Below are 19,021 nucleotides of genomic sequence, written 5' to 3' on the forward strand. Positions count from 1 at the left end.
TTCTATAATTATACCAGGAAGAGCTAATAAAAGCTTTCCATACAAACCCCAGAATTCAATTAGTGCTGTACTTGTGAGCCTGACCCCAAAGACAGATACAGCCTTAGCTTTTGATCGGCGGGCGGCACAGTTCCAGCTCAGTGACTCTGGTTACTTCCAAATCATAGCTTCTCTTTCTTTATTGTCAGCTAAGATGGCTACATATGCTTTCCTGGGAAATTTGTTTTGAATTTCATTGATTTGTTCTGCACCTCTGTTTGGCAGAAGGATTTCACATATCCTGGGACTCTATAGTCTTGCCATTTGTGCATAAAGAGGAAACGATACTGTAGTATCATTTGCGGCACCTGTCTTTAAAGCTGGTGCAAGGCTGGAAGCCATAGTCTGACCACAAGCCCAAGCTGTATCCATGGGTTGAGTGGATTGGGGATGTTTTTTCTTTCCCAGGGAGAAAACCCACAAAGATTTCTTACTGTCAGCTCCATGTCCTCTTCGTCTTTTTCCTTGGTGGGTTTCTCTGGTTCCTCTGTTTCCTTCTCTTGGAGGTGGATTTCTTGGGCCTGAGTCATATAGGGCATGTCATCTTTGTTCTTGAACTCCAAGCTGAGAATTGAAGGAGGAAGTAGAATTCCCAGAATTACCTAAAGTAATAATAATGATAATAATAATAATCACATTTAAAGGATTAAGAATAGGGTGGTTGCTTAGAATCAGAAGGCTTGGGGTGAGATGTATGGTGTGTGTGTGTGTGTGTGTGTGTGTGTGTGTGTGTGTGTGTGTGTCTGCACAGGCATTGTATGTGATGTTCAGGGACCTGGGTAGCTGAATAGCTAAGCATACTAGTTCAGAAAGTGTCATTTTATCCCATCTGGTTAATACATATTTTGCTCAAATACATTTTACCCGTCTAACACCCACATGCATGGGGAAAACTGAGAAGAGAGCTTATCCAAAGCAAAAGTGGAAAAGAATTGAGATTTCTTTCCATTTAACCACCAGACAGGACTTGGCCTTTAAAACCAATTCATACATATGTCTGCTGGCATTTATTTGATAATGTATTTAGTGGAGCTGATTTATTGTCAGATTGTTTCTGTCAATTAATATTGTTTCAAATTGTCCTTGAGAGAGTACATGTAGGAAAACATTTTATTCATTGTAGAGCATTCTGCCAGCATTTGCTATTATCCCACAGAAACACACATCCCAGAAACGGTATTTATCAAGAATAGTCCCTTTGTGCAAAATCCCCCCTGCCAGGGAGAACAGCATTGTGTTATACTCATTTGTAAACTTTGTGTCAGGATTCTAATGACACAAGTCTTCTTGTGAGACAACAATCTCCTTCTCCAAGAACAGGGAATATGAGAGCACCTGCTTCTGACTGATCCCCCATATCTTCTCACACTTCTCATCTCATCTCAATCCTAAAATGGTCCAGGAGCATCAGGGAAGGTACTCAGCCAGCTTCTGAGGGATCAGTAAATATGATGCACAAATCATGAGGCAGGGACAGCTGGGGACTGATATGGCCATGGAGTCTCGAGGGCAGTCAAGGGACAGGGCCAGCAATGACCCTGAACTCTGCGTGTCTAGTAGGTCTGGGCAGCTCAGGTAGCGGACTGGCAGTCTTAGTGAGACACAACACCCTGTCTTTGAAGTTGAGAACTGGCTCGGCTCCCTGCCTGGCCAGGCTTGGCCGTCACTAGTTGTGTAGCTGTGGAACACTGTACACGATCCACTTCATAGAACCCTCTTGAAACTGTGCCAAGAATCCATGGGAAAGGTCAGGTGGGAGACAGTGCTGATTGAGTAAAAGCGGTCAAATAGTTGAGAGTTGGAGATATGTGAATAAGGAAGTCTAGAGACCCTCTGTGCCTCACAAGAACCAGAGCCCTGATGTCATACTGTCCACTGGAAACTTGCAAAGACAGTAGATACCAGGCAACTCTTATCACATTAAAAGGATATTAACTGTGAGATAATGGATTAATAATTTTGCTTGCTTCATCAGTGTCCATTTCACTATGTTTATAAAACATCATGATGTACACCTTAAATATGTATGCATATAAGTATATATAAACTGACATCACAAAAATGAAAAAAACAATACCTCCCTTCATATTTTTTTGACCATCTATTTCTCATTTTTCTTTCATTTATTTCTTCATTTTAACATAACATTGAAAGAAGAATTAAAAGAAATAACAACTTGGGATGTAGCTCAGTGGTCCAGTGCTTACCTTGGATGTGTAAGGCCCTGAGTTCTCGCCCCAGTACCACAAACAAAGTGAACGCTACACACCAACCTACTACACTTAAGAACGAGTCCATTGCATGGTCTATTTACCTCCCAAGGCAACCACTACACAGACAACTCACTATTATGTGTCCCTCTTGTTTTACTCTTAATTAATTTACACAGTTACAACTCTACATACAGCCTTCAAAAATAGACTCAGGTTAGACAGACTCGACTGTGACTCAGTGGCAAATGTGAGGTTCTACGTTTTGTTTCCCAACATCATTAAAAATGCTGAGGACTATGTAGCAATGTCTTGACATACAAATCTGTTTCCATTTTCATTCTGTTAAGATAATTCTCTAGCTCTGTGGTCAGAGCCAATGTGTCTATGACATGATGTTAGGACATCTGGGTGGAGGTGGGTGTCAGCTTTGCAAGGGGTGAAGAGTTGCCTGGGCAACATCCCATGGGTGAGATTCCTGGTATAGGATGGCGTGTGCCAGAGGAAATGGAGCCTATGTATGCTGTTCACCTTTGGATCTTCTGAGAGAAGAAACTGTTTTAGCAGGCCTTGGAGGTGGCCCTGGTACCCATATGAAAATCACAGCTTTCCAGGGGATCTGGATGACAAGTCAGGGTTTAGTACCACATTTCAAAATATGAGAACCCCCTAAGTCCCACCAAAGATATGGTTGGGAAATTTCCAATTAACCCTTGGGCTCTCATGGCAACAGAACCTTCTTGCATGTGCTGACCTTGAGGCCTGAGTTCTTGCGCATGCGGAGCCGGCCCATCCACATGTCGGTGAGCAACATCTGGCTGCATGTGTGCGCAATGAAGTCGCGGTGCTTGGCAGCCACAGCCAACTGCAGGCATGTGGCGTTGCTCCAGTTCTTCAGCTCATACGTCAGCAACTTCATGGCCAGCTGCTCGTCCTGCTTGTATGACTGGTCCAAGAGCTCCACAGCCAGCTGGCCAAAGTCCCTGAAAGAGAAAGTATGTGCAAGACTCCCTCAGGCCAACTGAAGAGTTGTAAGAAAGAAGCGGGGCTTGCTTCCTAATCACAAATCTGTGTGAATAGTTGTCTTGCATGAGGTCTAGTCTTTTTACAAGTGCTTCCAGACAGCATCCACTGAGCATTCAGCATGTGTCAGATGCCTTGTGTTGAACTGAAGATGTAAGTCAGACACTCATACCCCCCTGCACTCAAACCGCCCAACTCAAGTCATGTAAGTGAAGGAGGCAGAACGATCAACCAATGATTAGAGCACAGTATGTCTGCTTAAATGTGCCAGGCCTCCAGTTCAAATCCCAGCCTTGACATCTGCAATGTGTGTGTGGTCTTAGCCAAGTTATTTTTCTCATCTGAATAAAGTAGATGACCAGAGGACTTAACATCTTGGGGCAGTGGAGAGGACGAATGAAACTGTGAAGTTTGTCTGGACCTCACAGAGCACAGTGAAGGTGACTCACTTCCACCCTCTATGTGAACCTTTAGAGTGATAATGCGAGCCCTTACGGTTTTGTGGAGCTCAGACTTTCCAGGATTTGGACTCCAGTTCCCTCCTCACCCCTGCCCTCCCCTATGTGTTGAGATGGCCAACCTGGAGTTGTGGTTCAGCTCCTGGGAGATGTCGTCAACCATGTCATTCTCAGAGGCCTCGTGAGCCATGGCCTTGCAGAGTTTGCAGGCCACCAGGGCCTTGGCCATGGCCTCCTCGCCATGCTGCCAGAAGAACAGGGCCATCTTCTGCCTCTTCATGAGCACGGCCCACACCATCAGCTCGTGGAAAGGGAACGGGAAATGGTTGATCTCAGGATCATCCAAGTCAATGTCCACCTCTTCTTCACGCTTCTTCGTTGTCTTTCTTCCTCGTCTCAAGGGGATATCATCCTGCAATGTTAGAGGAAGACATGGCAGGCTGAATTGGGAAGGAAATCAGCTCAATTCATGATGTAATTACTGTACACCTTCCATTGGTTCAGTCCTAAAATCACTACCAGACCAGCTCCTACCCTAAGGGACCCACAAGCTCATCCATGGTTAACTTTAAAGTGTAATAAGTGCATATGCATAGCCATGTATCATCATGTCAATTTACATTTTAGCTAAAATGTTACTTTCTAAACCAGTGTGGTAGTGCATGCCTACATTCCTAGAAACACTTGGGAGGAAGAAGCAGAAGGATGGCATGTTCGAGGCCAGCTTGAGCTACATAATGAGAACATGTCTCAAAAACTGCAAAAATATTTTTCAGTGGGCCATTTTATTTTTTTCTCCTTACTTTTGCTCATGTCTTCTTCTCTTGGTTTAGCTATTGTACCTCATGATGGATAGCACTACTGTTTCTGCTAAAAAGACAAGGACATTCAATACTTGTGTTTGCGCGATGACAAGCAATGAATGACTAAAGATGGGAACATCATCTGTCTTGAGTTTCTGTACCTCATAGATGTGTTTGTGAAGCAGTTCTGGTCTTGGTGTCTCTTGCCATTGTAAATATCTATACTAGATTTGGCTGACAAGAATTTAGAAGCTTGTTTTTTTCTGCCAGTTTCAAATGGGAGTAACTTATTTTTGGTTTGCTTGCAATGCTAACATCATCTCATGGTGGAATTTTTAAAGCAGCCACCATGGCCCTTAGAAAGATCTTTATTTCCTTATTTTTATAATCATGCACTAAGGCTGTCATGGAAATGAACCCAGTTATCTTTTAATTATGTAGTAAAGAGAATAATTGACACTAATAATTTGAGCAAACACTAACCTCCATTCCCAGCAGTTTCAAGGCTTTGGGCTGTTAAAAAAATGTTGTGAACAAAGTTAGATCTTTCTTTCATTGAGGTAAGAAAAGAATTCTACTATATTGCAAATAAGTAATATGAGAACTCTGTTGTCCTGTATAGCATGAATTTTATCTCACTGACATAAAACAACATAAAAGGAACTTATTTATAGAAGTTCTAGGAATATTAGGGAATTTGTGATTTTGGGTGATCCACAGAAAATCAGGAAATAAGACAAATGTAATTGAAGGTTTACAGTGATTTTTGTGGATCACGATTTCTCTCCTTCCTATCACAATCCTGCTTGGCTGACCCTTCCTTGATACCCAGTACTTGAGTGAAGCCTATGGTCTTAATTTTTGGCCCCCAATCATGTGTTGAAATCCCAACCCCTAAGGTGATTGTGCCAGGCTAGCATGTGGGAAATGGTCAGGGCCAGAGGGAAGAGCTTTGCTGAATAAATTTTATGTTCTTATCAAGAAGGCCACAAGATCGCCCCTTCCTCCATGTGAACACACAGTGAGAAGACGTGTCTGCTAGCTGGGAAACATGTTTTCTCCAGACACTGGATCTGCCAGTGCCTTGGTCTTGAACTCCCCAACCTTCCCTGCTGTGAGGAACACAGTTAGGTTGTTGATAAGGCGCCTGACTTATGGTTGTGTTGTGACACAAGCACAAACAGCAAGACAGATGAAACAGTCAGCAGAGCAAATTGGGTATTTCTCAGACTTGAAAAACCGCTGCTATCTAGGTGCTTGGGCGCTATTCAGCAGGTCTGCTAGGCTGCTTTCTGTGAGCAAGGACGCGGGGCCGCAGGGCAGGTGAAGATGGTGGCAGAAGTTGTTCAAGGGCACAGAAAGCATCAGCCTTGCTGACCGTGATGCAGATGTGCAAAATAGACACAACTCAGGCCCATGGAGGTGGCAGCTTGGGAATCACCGAGCTTGCTTCGTGTTTCAAAGGAAGAACAGCCTGCCAGCCTGGGGTCGGGAGTAGCAGTTTGTGATTCTTAGAAGCTACTTCAGGACATGGTAAGGTTACAGAGCCTGTACTTCCCCCACATTTTATGTGACGACTCAAGTTTTAGTGTCTGGAGCTCAGTCTCTCTTTCTCGCTCACCTTCTGAAATGACTAGCACGATAAATGTCTGTCTTCTCCATCTTCCCCCACCCCTGCCTCATTTATTTTTCTTAGTGTTTTCAAAGTTCTCTCTAGGTCTTATGAAATGCTTTCATTAGGAAGAACAAAACAAAACACAAACATGAAACAAAGAAGCATTAAAAAATTAAGCACAACATACATTTTTTTTAGAAGAGGAAAAAGAAAATCCCATGCCCACTACCACCTGGGGCGGCATTCCTGCAGGTGTCACGCATGGACCCGAGAGATCCCTGAGAGCCTCTCAGAGAGAAGTATGGCTGGGCTCAGGGTGAGGCTGAGGTGCAGCTGACCTTATACTGTGTTCACAGCAGCGCAAGTGGCCCAAGGCTATGGGGAGTAAGTAAAACTGCTGGGTGGTGAGCTTAGCAGGAACAAAGGCAGTGAGATCCAGTGCTAAAACTGTCATATTCCACTGCTAGGCACTTGCAGAAAACCACAACTAACAACAAACCAATAAAATTAAAATGAAAGAACAAACAAAAAAGGGCAGGGTGTTGTGGCACACGCCTTTAATTCCAGCACTCCAAAGAGGCAGAGGTAGGAGGATCGCCATGAGTTCAAGGCCACCCTGAGATTACATAGTGATTACCAGATCAGCCTCAGCTACAGTGAGCCCCTACCTCAAAAACAAAACAAAACAAAACAAACCCTCAGAAGATAGTTTTACTTAATAATGTCTTGAGGACTGGGTAAAGAGCACCTTGCAAGCATAAGGACATGAATTTCACCCCCAGAACCCATGTAAAAATGCCAGGCATGTGCTCCAGGCTAATGATGGAGTCTGTTTCCAAAAAATGGTGGACAGAACTCTTGAGGATGACATCGAAGGTTTTCCTTGTGTCTCCACATTCATGTACACACATGTGCATGTACATTCCTATATACGGGTGCATGTGCACACATGAACACACACACAAACACATACACAACTCACATGTATCCCCCCTCAAAAAACCCCATGCAACCAGAATCATCAAAGGTTTAAACAATGGTTCACTTGTTAAAACTCTACCCTGAGAGGGCATGTCCTGTGGGATAGGAGTGCTGTCCTAGACCACTTCTGCTCATACTGACCTAACTCTTGAAAGAAAGCACTTAGGTAATTGCATGGAGCAAATTGTGACCATTATTATTATTATTATTATTTTTCATGGATTGTTATTTTTACTTAAAGGAACGACTGGAAGTGAGACTGTAGCGATTTGAAATGGATCCCTGGATTGACGTTGTTGGAATGACCAACTGATGTTGTCACCTCAAGGAAAACAACTGACAGTATTTCTTGCCAAATTTTAAAAGTCATGGGAAAGAATATGATGGTTTGGATGGAAGAGGAAAGAAGAATTGGTACAGTACTTCCTTCTCAAGTACTTATTTCCCTGGACACAAACAAGCACCCTCCAGATCTCTCCCGCCCATGCTCAGGATGCTCACCCTCTTGGGCCCGAAGAGGTTGTGGTAGAGGGTCCGGAAGCGCTTGCGCGTGTAGTTGCAGCGGTAGGCCCCGCCCATCAGGTACTCGATCACCAGGCCTATGTCGATGAGGCTGATCCTGTAGTCCGGGGGCAGGTTCCCCTGGGAGGGAGGAAGGGAGCAGACAGACAAACCCAAAGACAGCGAAGTTTACTAGGGGTTCTTTCGCAAGGGTTCTGTGACTATTTTAAGAGTAAAAATTATAATGAAAAAGAAACGTGAATGTATTATTATGCTGGTTAATTAATTCACCTTAAAATAGATCCAACCGAAACCTGGATATTCTCGCTTGGAAAGAAGACATAAGTTAAATAAGAAGATGCTGTAATCGCCGGCAATAACAGAAAATCAAAATATTTATTCAAGTCTTCAGCTGGGGAGAAAAAAACACCAGTGTAGCAGAAAGAAACACAGGCGAATCAAGGCAGGTGCTACCCTTCCCAGCGGCTAGGCGCAGGACCCCCAGATGCGGGTAGCCCCTCTCTCTAGCTGACCCAGGTCTGCCACCACCTCTCATAGACCGTTGGTTTTCCCCCCACTCCCTGAAGAAAGACTCCTCCTAGAAGATGTGCGTCACTGCCAGAGCCCGACCACACAGAGCTCTGGTCTTTTCCACACAACCCATGCAAGCTCTCACTGTAGCCAGAGAGAGGGACATTTCTTAAAGACCTAATATTATGGTGTATTTTTTGTTTTGTTTTGTGTTTTCATTTCTTTCATACTTCTGTGTTAGGGTTGGAGCTCAGGTCCTCATGCATATAGATGCACAAGAGGTGCCATTACTGTTCTTTGCTCATTATTGTTGTCTACCTCAAAATGGAGTGCCTGAGAGACCAAGGAAAACTGGGTTAGGTTAGGGAAGAAGTGCTCAGTGAATTCCAGAGGGCTTGACTGACAGATGGCTCTCCTGTCTGGCTTAACTTCCCATGAAGGAGAACACCCTGTACCAGTGATGGCCAGGCATCCCACTGTGCAGGACTAAGGATGCCCTCAGATTTTAGAAGATTCTCCTTAAGTGAGAATCCAGTTGACATGCCCCATGACAGTTTGGTCACTTCACAGAAGAGGCCGCTAATTTATAGTGGCAGTTTTCCAACTTTTGTGGCCTCAGAATCATCAGGGGAACTTGATGACAGTGTAGAAGCCTGAACCTTCACCTGTCTGGGGTCTAAAGTGGGTTAGTGGGGGCAAAACGGGATGATGTAAAAGACATTATATATGAACTAGTAGCACTAGGGATGTAGGCATCTCCCTCACTCTTTGACTTTGGCCCTTTCACCCTCTTATTAGATCCATTTTGTTTCTGAATCATCCCTTTCCCTGAAGCCAGGAGTGGTGGTGCAGCACACCTTTAATCCCAACATTCCGGAGGCAGAGGTAGGAGGATCACTGTGAGTTCGAAGCCATACATTGGTCAAAACACGGCAGCTGCTCTTATTCCATGCCAAGGACTATTGGGCCAAGGGACCTGTGTGGAGCTGGCAGGATTGGGGGGCTTTTGGCGTATGCATGTGTAGTGGGACTGTGAGTGGTCAAGACATAGGTAGGTATGGAGGTGAGTGGTACCTGGTTTGCCAACAGGTAGTGACCAAAAGCATTCTGGAGGAGTCTTCCCTCACCTGGGCCCTTTTCAGATTGGAACTCCAAACATGATACTGGAGTCATATTGATTGCCTGCTGTTTCTGTTCCCAGCCTCCATCCCCTTGGGTCATGACTTTGGTGACTGGCAAAGCCTGAACAATGATTTCCCCATATCATGTTTTAACAATGCATGATAGGCCACATGATTCAAAAGGTTTGATAAAGAGGCTTGGGTCTATGGGGAGGCAGTTTGACAGCTTTAAAATCTAATATGTATTTTTTTCATGCTATGAATGGTTGCTCTGAAGGTAAGGTTTCATTCATGCCATGCTTAAGGGTATGTTAAAGAACAGTTCAAATTCATACGATCTGCATGTTACCAGCATGAGCCTGTTTCAGATATCAGCTCATGGTATGGCTGTCAGATTTCAACCATTCACAAACTTAAGGACTGCTGGTTTTCATGCTTATCAAGGAAGGTTGAAGAAAAGCCTGCTAGGCCAGGTTACATAAGGAAAAGCAGACCATTGGTATGAGCAGTCACTAGGTAGGGCTTTTAATCTGGTGAAAACTCTTGAAACAAAGGACATTACCCAAGGTTTGGTGGATGAGCAAAGTAAAATCCAGACCATCAATCTTTTTTAAAAATAATATTTTTTAAATAAATTCTCATGAATTTAGCATATGGACTCATGTAAATATTCTCTCCTTACCCAAAGTATCAAAATACCTCCTTTTCTCTCTTGTTCTCTCTCTCTCATTCTCCCTCAAATCAAGTATTGATCAAAACTGGGATCGTAGTTTTCATACAAAGAACCTTCAGATGGTCTTAATTTCACCAGTACCTCTGCATACTACTCAAGCATGCCCTCTACTGGCAGACATGGATAGTACAGGGAACCTGAAGTATTAGTAAGTTTAATTTAAGAAAGAGAAACTACTATATAAAACACACAGAGGCACAAACTGAGCAGACAGTTAGCTACTAAAAGGGCAAGTTATATTTCACAGAAAAGCAGACAGACTTGGGCCACTCTAGTTTAACAGGAGAGCAATGCTACTGTCAATGGATTTATGCGTGAGAATGACTCACAGTGCTAGGTGAACTTCTGTTACTTCAAATTTCCTGTGGATGCTGAATAGCATTTTTTTTTTAACCTCATGGCCCCTAGATTACTCCCTCTATATAAAGAATTTAAGATCTTGAAAATGGCTTGTGATTAGTAGTCTACATTCAGTTGTCTTGGTTTCAAAGAATAGTTGCTGGTGACTTATGGTGGGTGGCTGAATAATTCTGAAATACATCCCTGAACTCATAGACATTATTTACAGTTAATTTATAGGAATATTATTAAATACTATAGTTAAGGTCCAGACTGTATACTGTATTTCCAGATCATGAGAATATATATATATTATATATTCTTACTGTTTTTTTTCATAGACTACATATTAAATATACATACATATACACATATCCAGTATAATTATAAAGAAAAAACCATGTCACTTATTATTATGTTCTTTAATTATGAAAGTTCCTTAAATGTGCCAAGACTTTCCTAGCATTTTAAACTTGTATTTTGCATCCTTTAAGTATCTAGGTGGCTTAAATTGGTGGAAATAGCATGGTACATGTCAGCACTGTATGCAGATGTTAACTTCTCTCTTATTTACTTCTTTGAGACACACAAAACAAAAAGCATCATTTTCAGCTCATTGCATCCATGTAGCATAAACTGGGGACATGCTTGTCTCCTTTGACTCCCACAGCTATTCCTGATTACCTCCCAGTAGATGCTCACCTTTGTCATAGAAACAATAGGAACCTGAATTTTCTGCCTCTACTTTTTTTCAGGTAAAGAAACTAAACACAGGCTTTCTGATTTTCCCCAATTGATCAGCAGTCTCTTTTCCAAGGTAAAGGGAGAACTGGTCTTAGGCCAGTTTAGTACTATTCTGGGCTATTAAAAAAAATCATTTTTTCCTGCTACTAAATTAGTATGTATATACATGCTTATACAGCTATCTTCTTGCTCTAATATTTGGACCACACTTACAAGAAAAGAAAGTCTGTTCTTAGCTAAGAGTTCTTCCCTCCATGTTCTTATTAATCTATAGTGTTCTTAAAGTATATTTTTAGCTAAGAAGCTTAAACAAAAAGGAAACAAAAACACCCCAATGATTTGTTGCATGCTTTCTAACAATACAAGTGACAGGAGCAAATGCAAGAGGCAGCTCAAGGGATTTCAGAGAAAATAAAACGATCTTGCAATGCATAATCCTATGGGGAAGGCAAGCTAATAAGAGAGAGTTTGATAGTTTATACGTAATGAACTCTAATGGTAAAAATATCCTTAAAAATCAGGGAGAAGGGTCAAGAGAAGTTGATGAATGATTTGTTCCAAGGCCTGGGTTGGCTGCTGGCTGGGACAGAGGGACCAAGGCATGCGTGTATTATCAGAAGGCCTCAGAGTCTGGGTGGACACAGACTCATATAAGGACAAGAGATGATGCCATATTTATTATTTTAGAAAAGCTCTACACATATTGGTCATGAACAACCAGAAGCTGATCAAAGACTGCATTGCATGTGTATGCCCCTAGTCATCTAAAATGAGTTTCCAGGCAGTTTAAAGCCAGGATAAATTAAACAAAACTAGACAGTGTGAAGGAAATGTGTTTTCTGAGGGCAGATACCATGCTGTGGCTTGGAATGTGCAGCCTGAGGAAAACGGAGATCGTGGTAAAGTGGTGCAGCATCTCCCTCCCTTGCTTTCACAGAGCTATTAGCTTTGCCCACAGAGATGGAAAATCCTTCATTATGGTTGTATGGCAATGAAAGGGAAGTTTAAGGACCCAAAAAGAGGGAGAATTTTTTTTTTGTCCCTCTGGTATGGTTGTTAAGCTCATTACTCATTACTATCAAAGATCCAGCATCTTAAATAGGAGCATTATAAACAGCCCCAGGGCCTTTGACTTTTTGAAGAAAACACAAAGCATTGCTTATAAGCTATCTAAGGGTAAGGTCTAGCCAAGATTTCCTATGAGATGATGAAATTGTCTGTACGTTTATTTTGTTTTATAGCTTTTTCTAAGGAGTTTGGTGAGAAACTACTGTGTGTATATGAGGAAAGTCGACCATTTGTCTCTTTTCTCCTTTGCAGTGCAAGGTCCTGAAGTCAAGCTGTACCCGGAGGAGACTATTCATGGCCCAAGCAAGCACTTGCCAAGGTGAGTCACAACTTCCTGGGCCTCATTCTTTTCATCTCTAAGTGGGAATATTATGCAATGATATTTATAACCCTAATTAAAAAAATTATTGTGAAGGTTAAATGAGTTCAGGTACATAGGAAGCTTATGTTCATGTTGGGCCTCTGTCACTGAATCACTGTTATTTTATAATTGATTCTAAGCTAATGTCAGCTTTTTACTTACCACCAAATACAGTTCTCACCTTCCTACACTTCATCGTCCTCATCTGAAAAATGTGTGTAATTCGCATAATTCAAATCCAGAACTTCAATTAAAAATTAGATCAGTAGGGCTAGAGAAGATGGCTTAGTGGCTAAGGCACTTGCCTGCAAAGCCAAAGGATCTAGGTTTGATTTCTCAGGATCCACATAAGCCAGATGCACAGGGAAGCACATGGGTCTCAAGTTTGTTTACAGTGTCCAAAGGTCTTGGCCCACCCCTTCTCTCTATCTGCTTCTCTCTTTCTTTCTCAAATAAATAAAAAAGATTTAAAAAGAATATAAATATGCAAGATCATTTTAGATAGTGGTCAATGTTTTAAAAAAATCAGATGAGTAGACATGTGAAAATATCTTCTGGAAAAATAAAGCGTTAGGAAAATGGAACACACATATGTGTTGTGTTAGTCCTGTTTCTGTGGGACACTTGGAGTTATTCCTACTACACTTTATGTAATGCTTGTAATGACATTCTGTGAGGAGCTAGCATGAAAGTGCTTCTTGTGGCCTGGCACCATGGAAACTAGCTCCCCTCAAAGGAAGGAACATTTGGAGAAATTCAGGCAATGGCATAAATCCACATGGCATCAAGAAGTGCATAGATTCCACTATCCTAAAGCGTTATGTCCATCAAAAGCGTCTAAAACCATGGCGACTGCAGGAAGGGTCACAGCGGCGTCATAAGCTGAGGTGTCTGGGCTACAAGGCAGATGCGCACACGGCTCGAGAACGAGGGGCTGGCAGGGGGAGGGAGACCAGTAGCTCATGCAAAACAAAAGTACTGTCTGCCACAGGAAGCAGTCAGGACAGGGCCTCTGACCGGCGGTCTAGAGGTTTCTTACCTTTTTGACATCCCTGACCAAGTGGTACAATGTGTTTGAGGGCCCATGTCTCTGAAAACGATAAAGAAGAATCAAACAGTTTTGCTAGTCAGGGCCTCTAACTGGCAAGGCAGGAAGGATCTGGAAGGAAGGGTTCTGGTTGATAAAGGGAAGTTTGCTATGACAGACCTTGTTCTAGTTGCTCAGTTGTTTCTGGGTTTTACAACCAACTCACTGGCTGCAATTTGGATTGTGTTCTCTCTGGAAATGCATTTGAGCTTCTAGTTGGTTGTCAACCCATGGAGAGCTTGCCCAAAGATCAGTTTTGCAGCAGAGAAAAACAGGGAGCAATTTGCTCATTGGGAAAATTTGCCAGTTGTCATTGTAACTTTTGTATTTCCCTTGATGGATGAAAAACTGTCTTAAGGAGTTGGTTAACTTTTCCCATAAAAGGCCAGATAGTAAATATTTTACATTTGTGGATTATCATTATCAAGCTGGGTGCTGTCATTGTGCTGTGAAAGTGGCCACAGATTTTATGCATGCAAGACTTGGCTATGTTTTTGTAAAACTTCAGTCAGGGACACAGAAAACATACATATATATATGTTTTGAGATAGGGCTTTGTTATGTAATCTAGGTTGGCCTCAAAACTGTGATCCTCCTGTTTCAGGCTCTCAAGTATTGGGTTTGTCTGACTCTCCCGCCATAACCGGCCACATTTCATGTAATGTTAATGTCATAGAATGCCCTCCTTTTGATTGCTTCAACCATTAAATGTAAAGAAACAAAAGTTGTTCTATCACCAAGGCCATATAAAAACAGGAAATAGATTGGCTTTGAACTTTGGTAATAGTTCTCTGAAACTTGATGGGAAGAAAGAGTCAGGCTTGTTTAAAAAAAAAGAGAGAGAGACTTTGGGAAAGCGTGTGTATGTGCTTGAGGTAAGAATAAAGTAAATGATTTGTTATTTTGTTGCTTTCAGGACTAAGAATGCAAGATAAAGTATAGGATACTCAATTAAAATTTGATTTGAGGTAAACAGTGAATAATTTTTAAAAAAGACTTTAGATATATTTTTCAGCCCACTGTGGTGATGCACGCCTTTAATCCTAGCATTCAGGAGGCAGAGGTAGGAGGATTGCCTTGAGTTCTAGACCACCTCAAGACTTCCTAGTAAATTCCAGGTCAGCCTTGGCTAGAATGAGACCCTATGTTGAACCCCCCCCCAAAAAAAATTGGATTTTTAAAAATTTTATTTCTTTATTTGAGAGAGAAAGAGGCAGAGAGAGAAAGATATATGTAGAGAGAAACAGAAAGGAGAGGGAGAGAATGGGTATACTAGGGCCTCTAGCCACTGCAAAGGAACTCCAGATGCATGTGCTACTTTGTGCATCTGGCTTACATGGATACTGGGAAATTAAACCTAGGTCCTTAGTCTTCACAGGCAAATGCCTCAATTACTAAGCCATCTCTCCAGCCCCAATGAATATATTTTTAATTATTTTATTTTTATTTATTTATTTGAGAGAAAGACACAGGAGGGGACACACTCTCTCTCTCTCTCTCTCTCTCTCTCTCTCTCTCTCTCTCTCTCACACACACACACACACACACACACACACACAGAGGAAGGGGGGAATGGGCATGCCAGGGCCTCCAGCCACTGCAAATGAATTCCAGATGCGTGGGCCACCTTGTGCATCTGGCTTACATGGGACCTGGAGAATCAAACCAAGGTTTTTGGCTTTGCAGGCAAGCACCTTAACTGCTAAGCCATCTCTCCAGCCCCCACCTCCAATAAATAATTTTTAACATGAGCATGTCCTATGCAATATTTGGGATATGTACTCAGACTCCCATCTCCATGAGTTCTATATATTTGTGTTCCACCAACTGTGGATTGAAAATATATGGGAAAATTGGCTGAAATGACTATGTATAGATATTTTGTTTAGGATTTTCCCCTGAATGACACAGGCTAATAACTACTTCAAAAGTATTTTCACCATAGAAGGTATTATAAGTAACTTGAAGTGATCTGAAGTACAAGGTTTGTACTTTAGATGTTCTTATTATTTATTTGTTTTTAATGTCTTTTTAAATTTTTTTTCTTTTTTTGTTAATTTTTATTAGCATTTTCCATGATTATAAAAAATATCCCATGGTAATCCCCCCCCACTTTCCCCTTTGAAATTCCATTCTCCATCATATTTATTATTTATTTTGAAGGAAGTAGCTGTGTGAAAAAGTAGAGGGGCACATATGCTTAGGTTATATGCAAATAGTATGCAAATATACAAGGGCCTTGAACATCTGAAGAGTTTCATCTGCAAAGACCCTGAGAATGAATCCCTTGAAAATAGATAGGACAACTGTACTTATGCTAGAAATTGTTGAGATTCAAAGCTAGCTAACTAAACTAACATGGTGTCTTCGCTAAATCTGGAAACCTGATTGGAGGGTCTAAAATAATGATGGCACTTGGAGACTCAGACAGGAGGATCATGAGTGAGAGAGCAATGTGGGTTAAATGACAGTGCCAGGCTGGCCTGGCTTCATTGAGAGGCTCTACCCCACCCCCCAAATGACGGCCAACCATTAAACAAAGGTAGCCCATGTAAAGACTGACTGGTCCCTGAGAGCTGCCTCCACCACCTGTCCATTCACGTGATGCTCAACAGAACTCTTCTCACACACTACACTATACTGTGTGGTGATGGACACACGGGCTCCTGTCAGAGTTCCTGGCTCCAACCCAGGCCCTGTATATGGGCAAACTACAAAACTTAACTCTGACTCAGTTTCATTATTTCCAGGATTGAAATAATCCATCTGATAAGGTCACTTGAATACTAAATGATTCAGTGTTCATTTCTAAAGCTATTAAAGCAGTGCTTAGAACTCAGTAAGTGCTAGATACAATTGTTACTGGTGACATTCATTGTTCCATAATCCTTCTCAACATAGTTTGTATTGTCACCATCACTAGCTGAAGGGAGGGATCAAACCTCAGGTTCAAGGACAGCCCTACTTCTTTCTGGTTCAGTCTTTGCAAAGAATCTTCTGATTAATTCTCTGATAGGTACACTATTCTGAACAAGCTGGTAAGTCCCAGGATATTGAGGTAAGAAAATTCTGAAGGGAAAAATGATTCCTGGAGCTACTCAGCCAACCTGTTTACTTTCTGTTGTAGGCATGAGATGGAGGGAGTGGTCTTTCACTGGCTAGGGATAGACAAAAGCTCTACCCATTGTGACCTGGGTGCCTGCCAGGACAGACATCACATCCAGTGAAGGGGAAGAATGACTTCTGAGACAGAAACTTAGGTGAAGTGCTGGCTTCTCTCTTTACTTAGGAATTTCGTGATCTCAAGCAAGTCTCTTATTGGCCTCTGCCATTGTTGGAATTCTCATGCCTCTATTTAATTCATGTTGGACCTCATCTCCACTTTGATCTTCTGGAGGGGGGAGGGCTGTCATGAAGTGATTTGGTCATAAGGGCTCCATACTTGTAAGAGGCATTTGACACTTGGTCCTTTTTCACTTCTATCTTTTCTGACATAAGGGGACACAGGTTGTCCCTTCTAGAGGAGAGGACATAACCACAAGGGGCCATCCTGAAACTAGAAAGTAGCTCCCATTAATTAGATACAGAAGCTATTGGTACCTTTATCTTGGACTTCTAGTCTCCAGAGCTGTGGGAAATAAATATCTCTCTTTCATAAATTACCCAGACTCAGGTATTCTGTTGCAGCCGAATAGACTGAGCACCTCAATTTTCTCATCTGTAAAATGGTGAGAAATAGCATCAGCTCTTTAAGTTTTGTTGCCTCTCTTAGTGAATGTCAGATGTCAAGAAAACAAGAAATCATTTCTTGATAACTCCACATGTGGCATTTTACATATTCCACTATCATGGCAAAACAAATGAACTTCATAGCTCCAACAATAAATGAAACAGAATACTTAAATTGGCCTCCTTTGATACTTGGCACTAAATCAAGCCTCTGCAGCAAATGGCCTGAAACACCCTCTGGGTTTCCAGAAGATGCTTTGTTCAGGTTCCCAGAGACTTGTTGTGGTTTGGTGTCAAAATACACCAAACCCTTCTTAGGTGATTCCATCACCGTTTTGCTGAGACGCAGACAACTGAGCAGTTAAAACAAGTGGAACCTCCGTGACTTGGTGTTGGTTGTCACAGGTCTGAGGGAGAGCTTGTGAAAATGATCCATGCAGGCAGGAGTGGCAGGTAGAGAATCACAGGCATGTAGGGGCAGGAGAAGGAAACAAAACAGAAGAAGAAAACGTGCCTTAGCCTGGCCCTACCGTATTGTACAATTCCTCTAGTCTGGAGATGGTGAGAAAACGATGCATGCTTACTCCATTCTCAATGAGTAATTTCACAAAATCCACTCTGTCCAGAACTAGGGCATCCAACATGGCTTGCTCCAGAGACCCTACCTGCAAAGCAAGACCACCAGTTAGTCTTTCCTTCCACGTGGGTGTGTGGCTTCTAGTTCACTGGAAGGCTCCAAATGGATGCGTTGACCTCTGCACGCCTTCAGCACACTAGAGAAAAAGCGAGGGTGACTGTTCATGGTGCCCCTTCCCCCACCTGTAGGGTGGGTCTTTGGACATAGAAGTCAAAGATTTCCAGGTCTGAAAGCCATCCACAGCCCCATTCCCTGAATCTCTTGTTCTGGATCCAGAGGAAGAGCATAGTTTATTTCCCACCCTCAATTCTCTGGTGGATTTTCCACAATGCCAGTAATGGGCTGAGGTGAGTACTTCCCCACCTCTAGTCTCATCCTCTCTGTTCTCTGAGTGACATCCCTTGCTGACTTGAGCAGAGCAACTCCAGGAAACAGGCTGGAGAGCCAAAAAGGCTCTGTGTGGAAATAGGCAATAGGCAATATGGAATGCTTCACTAAGACAACAACAAAAAAAACAAAAATCTAGTTTCTGGATTTGCCATTAACTAAGATTTGCATTTAATTCTCTTTGCCAAAAAAAAAAAAAAAAAAGAAAAAAAGAAAGAAAGAAAAAAATCACTGTCCACATTCCTTGGCACGTTTCCACACTAGCAATGCAGGCCCCGGTGAGGACAGGAGCTCAGTGGCGTCCAGAGCGCCCTCCCGGGGAGTGGGCGAGTGTTTGGGAAGACCTGCCCCGGAGAGATGTGGTTCCAGGTTTGGAACTCTACCTCCTCTTCCAGGTTGCAGGGCCGCCTCCTGTGGATGCTGGGCACATCACCCAATGGCCCATTTCCCAAATATTTTATTTCTGGTAGTCGAGTGACGGAAACACATCGTGGACAGTTATATAAAGCTTTGGTTCACTTGCTGTCCTCTGGGGAGAGGGAGGGGCTGTGCCCAGCATCCAAGACCAGATGGCCCCCGCCCCTGGGGGCCTGCTAATTCTCCATGCCTAGGCGGGGTCCAGCTTCTGACCCGCAGGGGCGCCACCACTTGGAA

At 42.6% G+C, this 19,021-nt stretch overlaps 1 protein-coding gene across 12 annotated transcripts in view; it reads right to left on the reverse strand.

Moving 5' to 3' along the window:
• Positions 1-19,021, reverse strand: part of Trpm3 (transient receptor potential cation channel subfamily M member 3) — a 980,795-nt gene that overhangs the window by 93,608 nt on the left and 868,166 nt on the right. For 7 of the 12 annotated variants that reach the window (XM_045151751.1, XM_045151752.1, XM_004653138.2 and 4 more), the window contains 8 exons: positions 17,874-18,008; positions 13,567-13,617; positions 7,922-7,957; positions 7,631-7,771; positions 5,017-5,046; positions 3,853-4,142; positions 3,004-3,232; positions 474-641 (listed from right to left, as the gene is read on the reverse strand). In XM_045151751.1, coding sequence (XP_045007686.1) covers positions 474-641; positions 3,004-3,232; positions 3,853-4,142; positions 5,017-5,046; positions 7,631-7,771; positions 7,922-7,957; positions 13,567-13,617; positions 17,874-18,008 — 1,080 coding nt within the window. Of the gene's footprint in view, positions 1-473; positions 642-3,003; positions 3,233-3,852; positions 4,143-5,016; positions 5,047-7,630; positions 7,772-7,921; positions 7,958-13,566; positions 13,618-17,873; positions 18,009-19,021 lie in introns of those variants that run through there. The other 5 variants (XR_006637700.1, XR_006637699.1, XM_004653125.2 and 2 more) reach the window with 3 other exon arrangements.

Source organism: Jaculus jaculus, chromosome 1, assembly GCF_020740685.1.
Source record: "Jaculus jaculus isolate mJacJac1 chromosome 1, mJacJac1.mat.Y.cur, whole genome shotgun sequence".
NCBI classification, from domain to species: Eukaryota; Metazoa; Chordata; class Mammalia; order Rodentia; family Dipodidae; genus Jaculus; species Jaculus jaculus.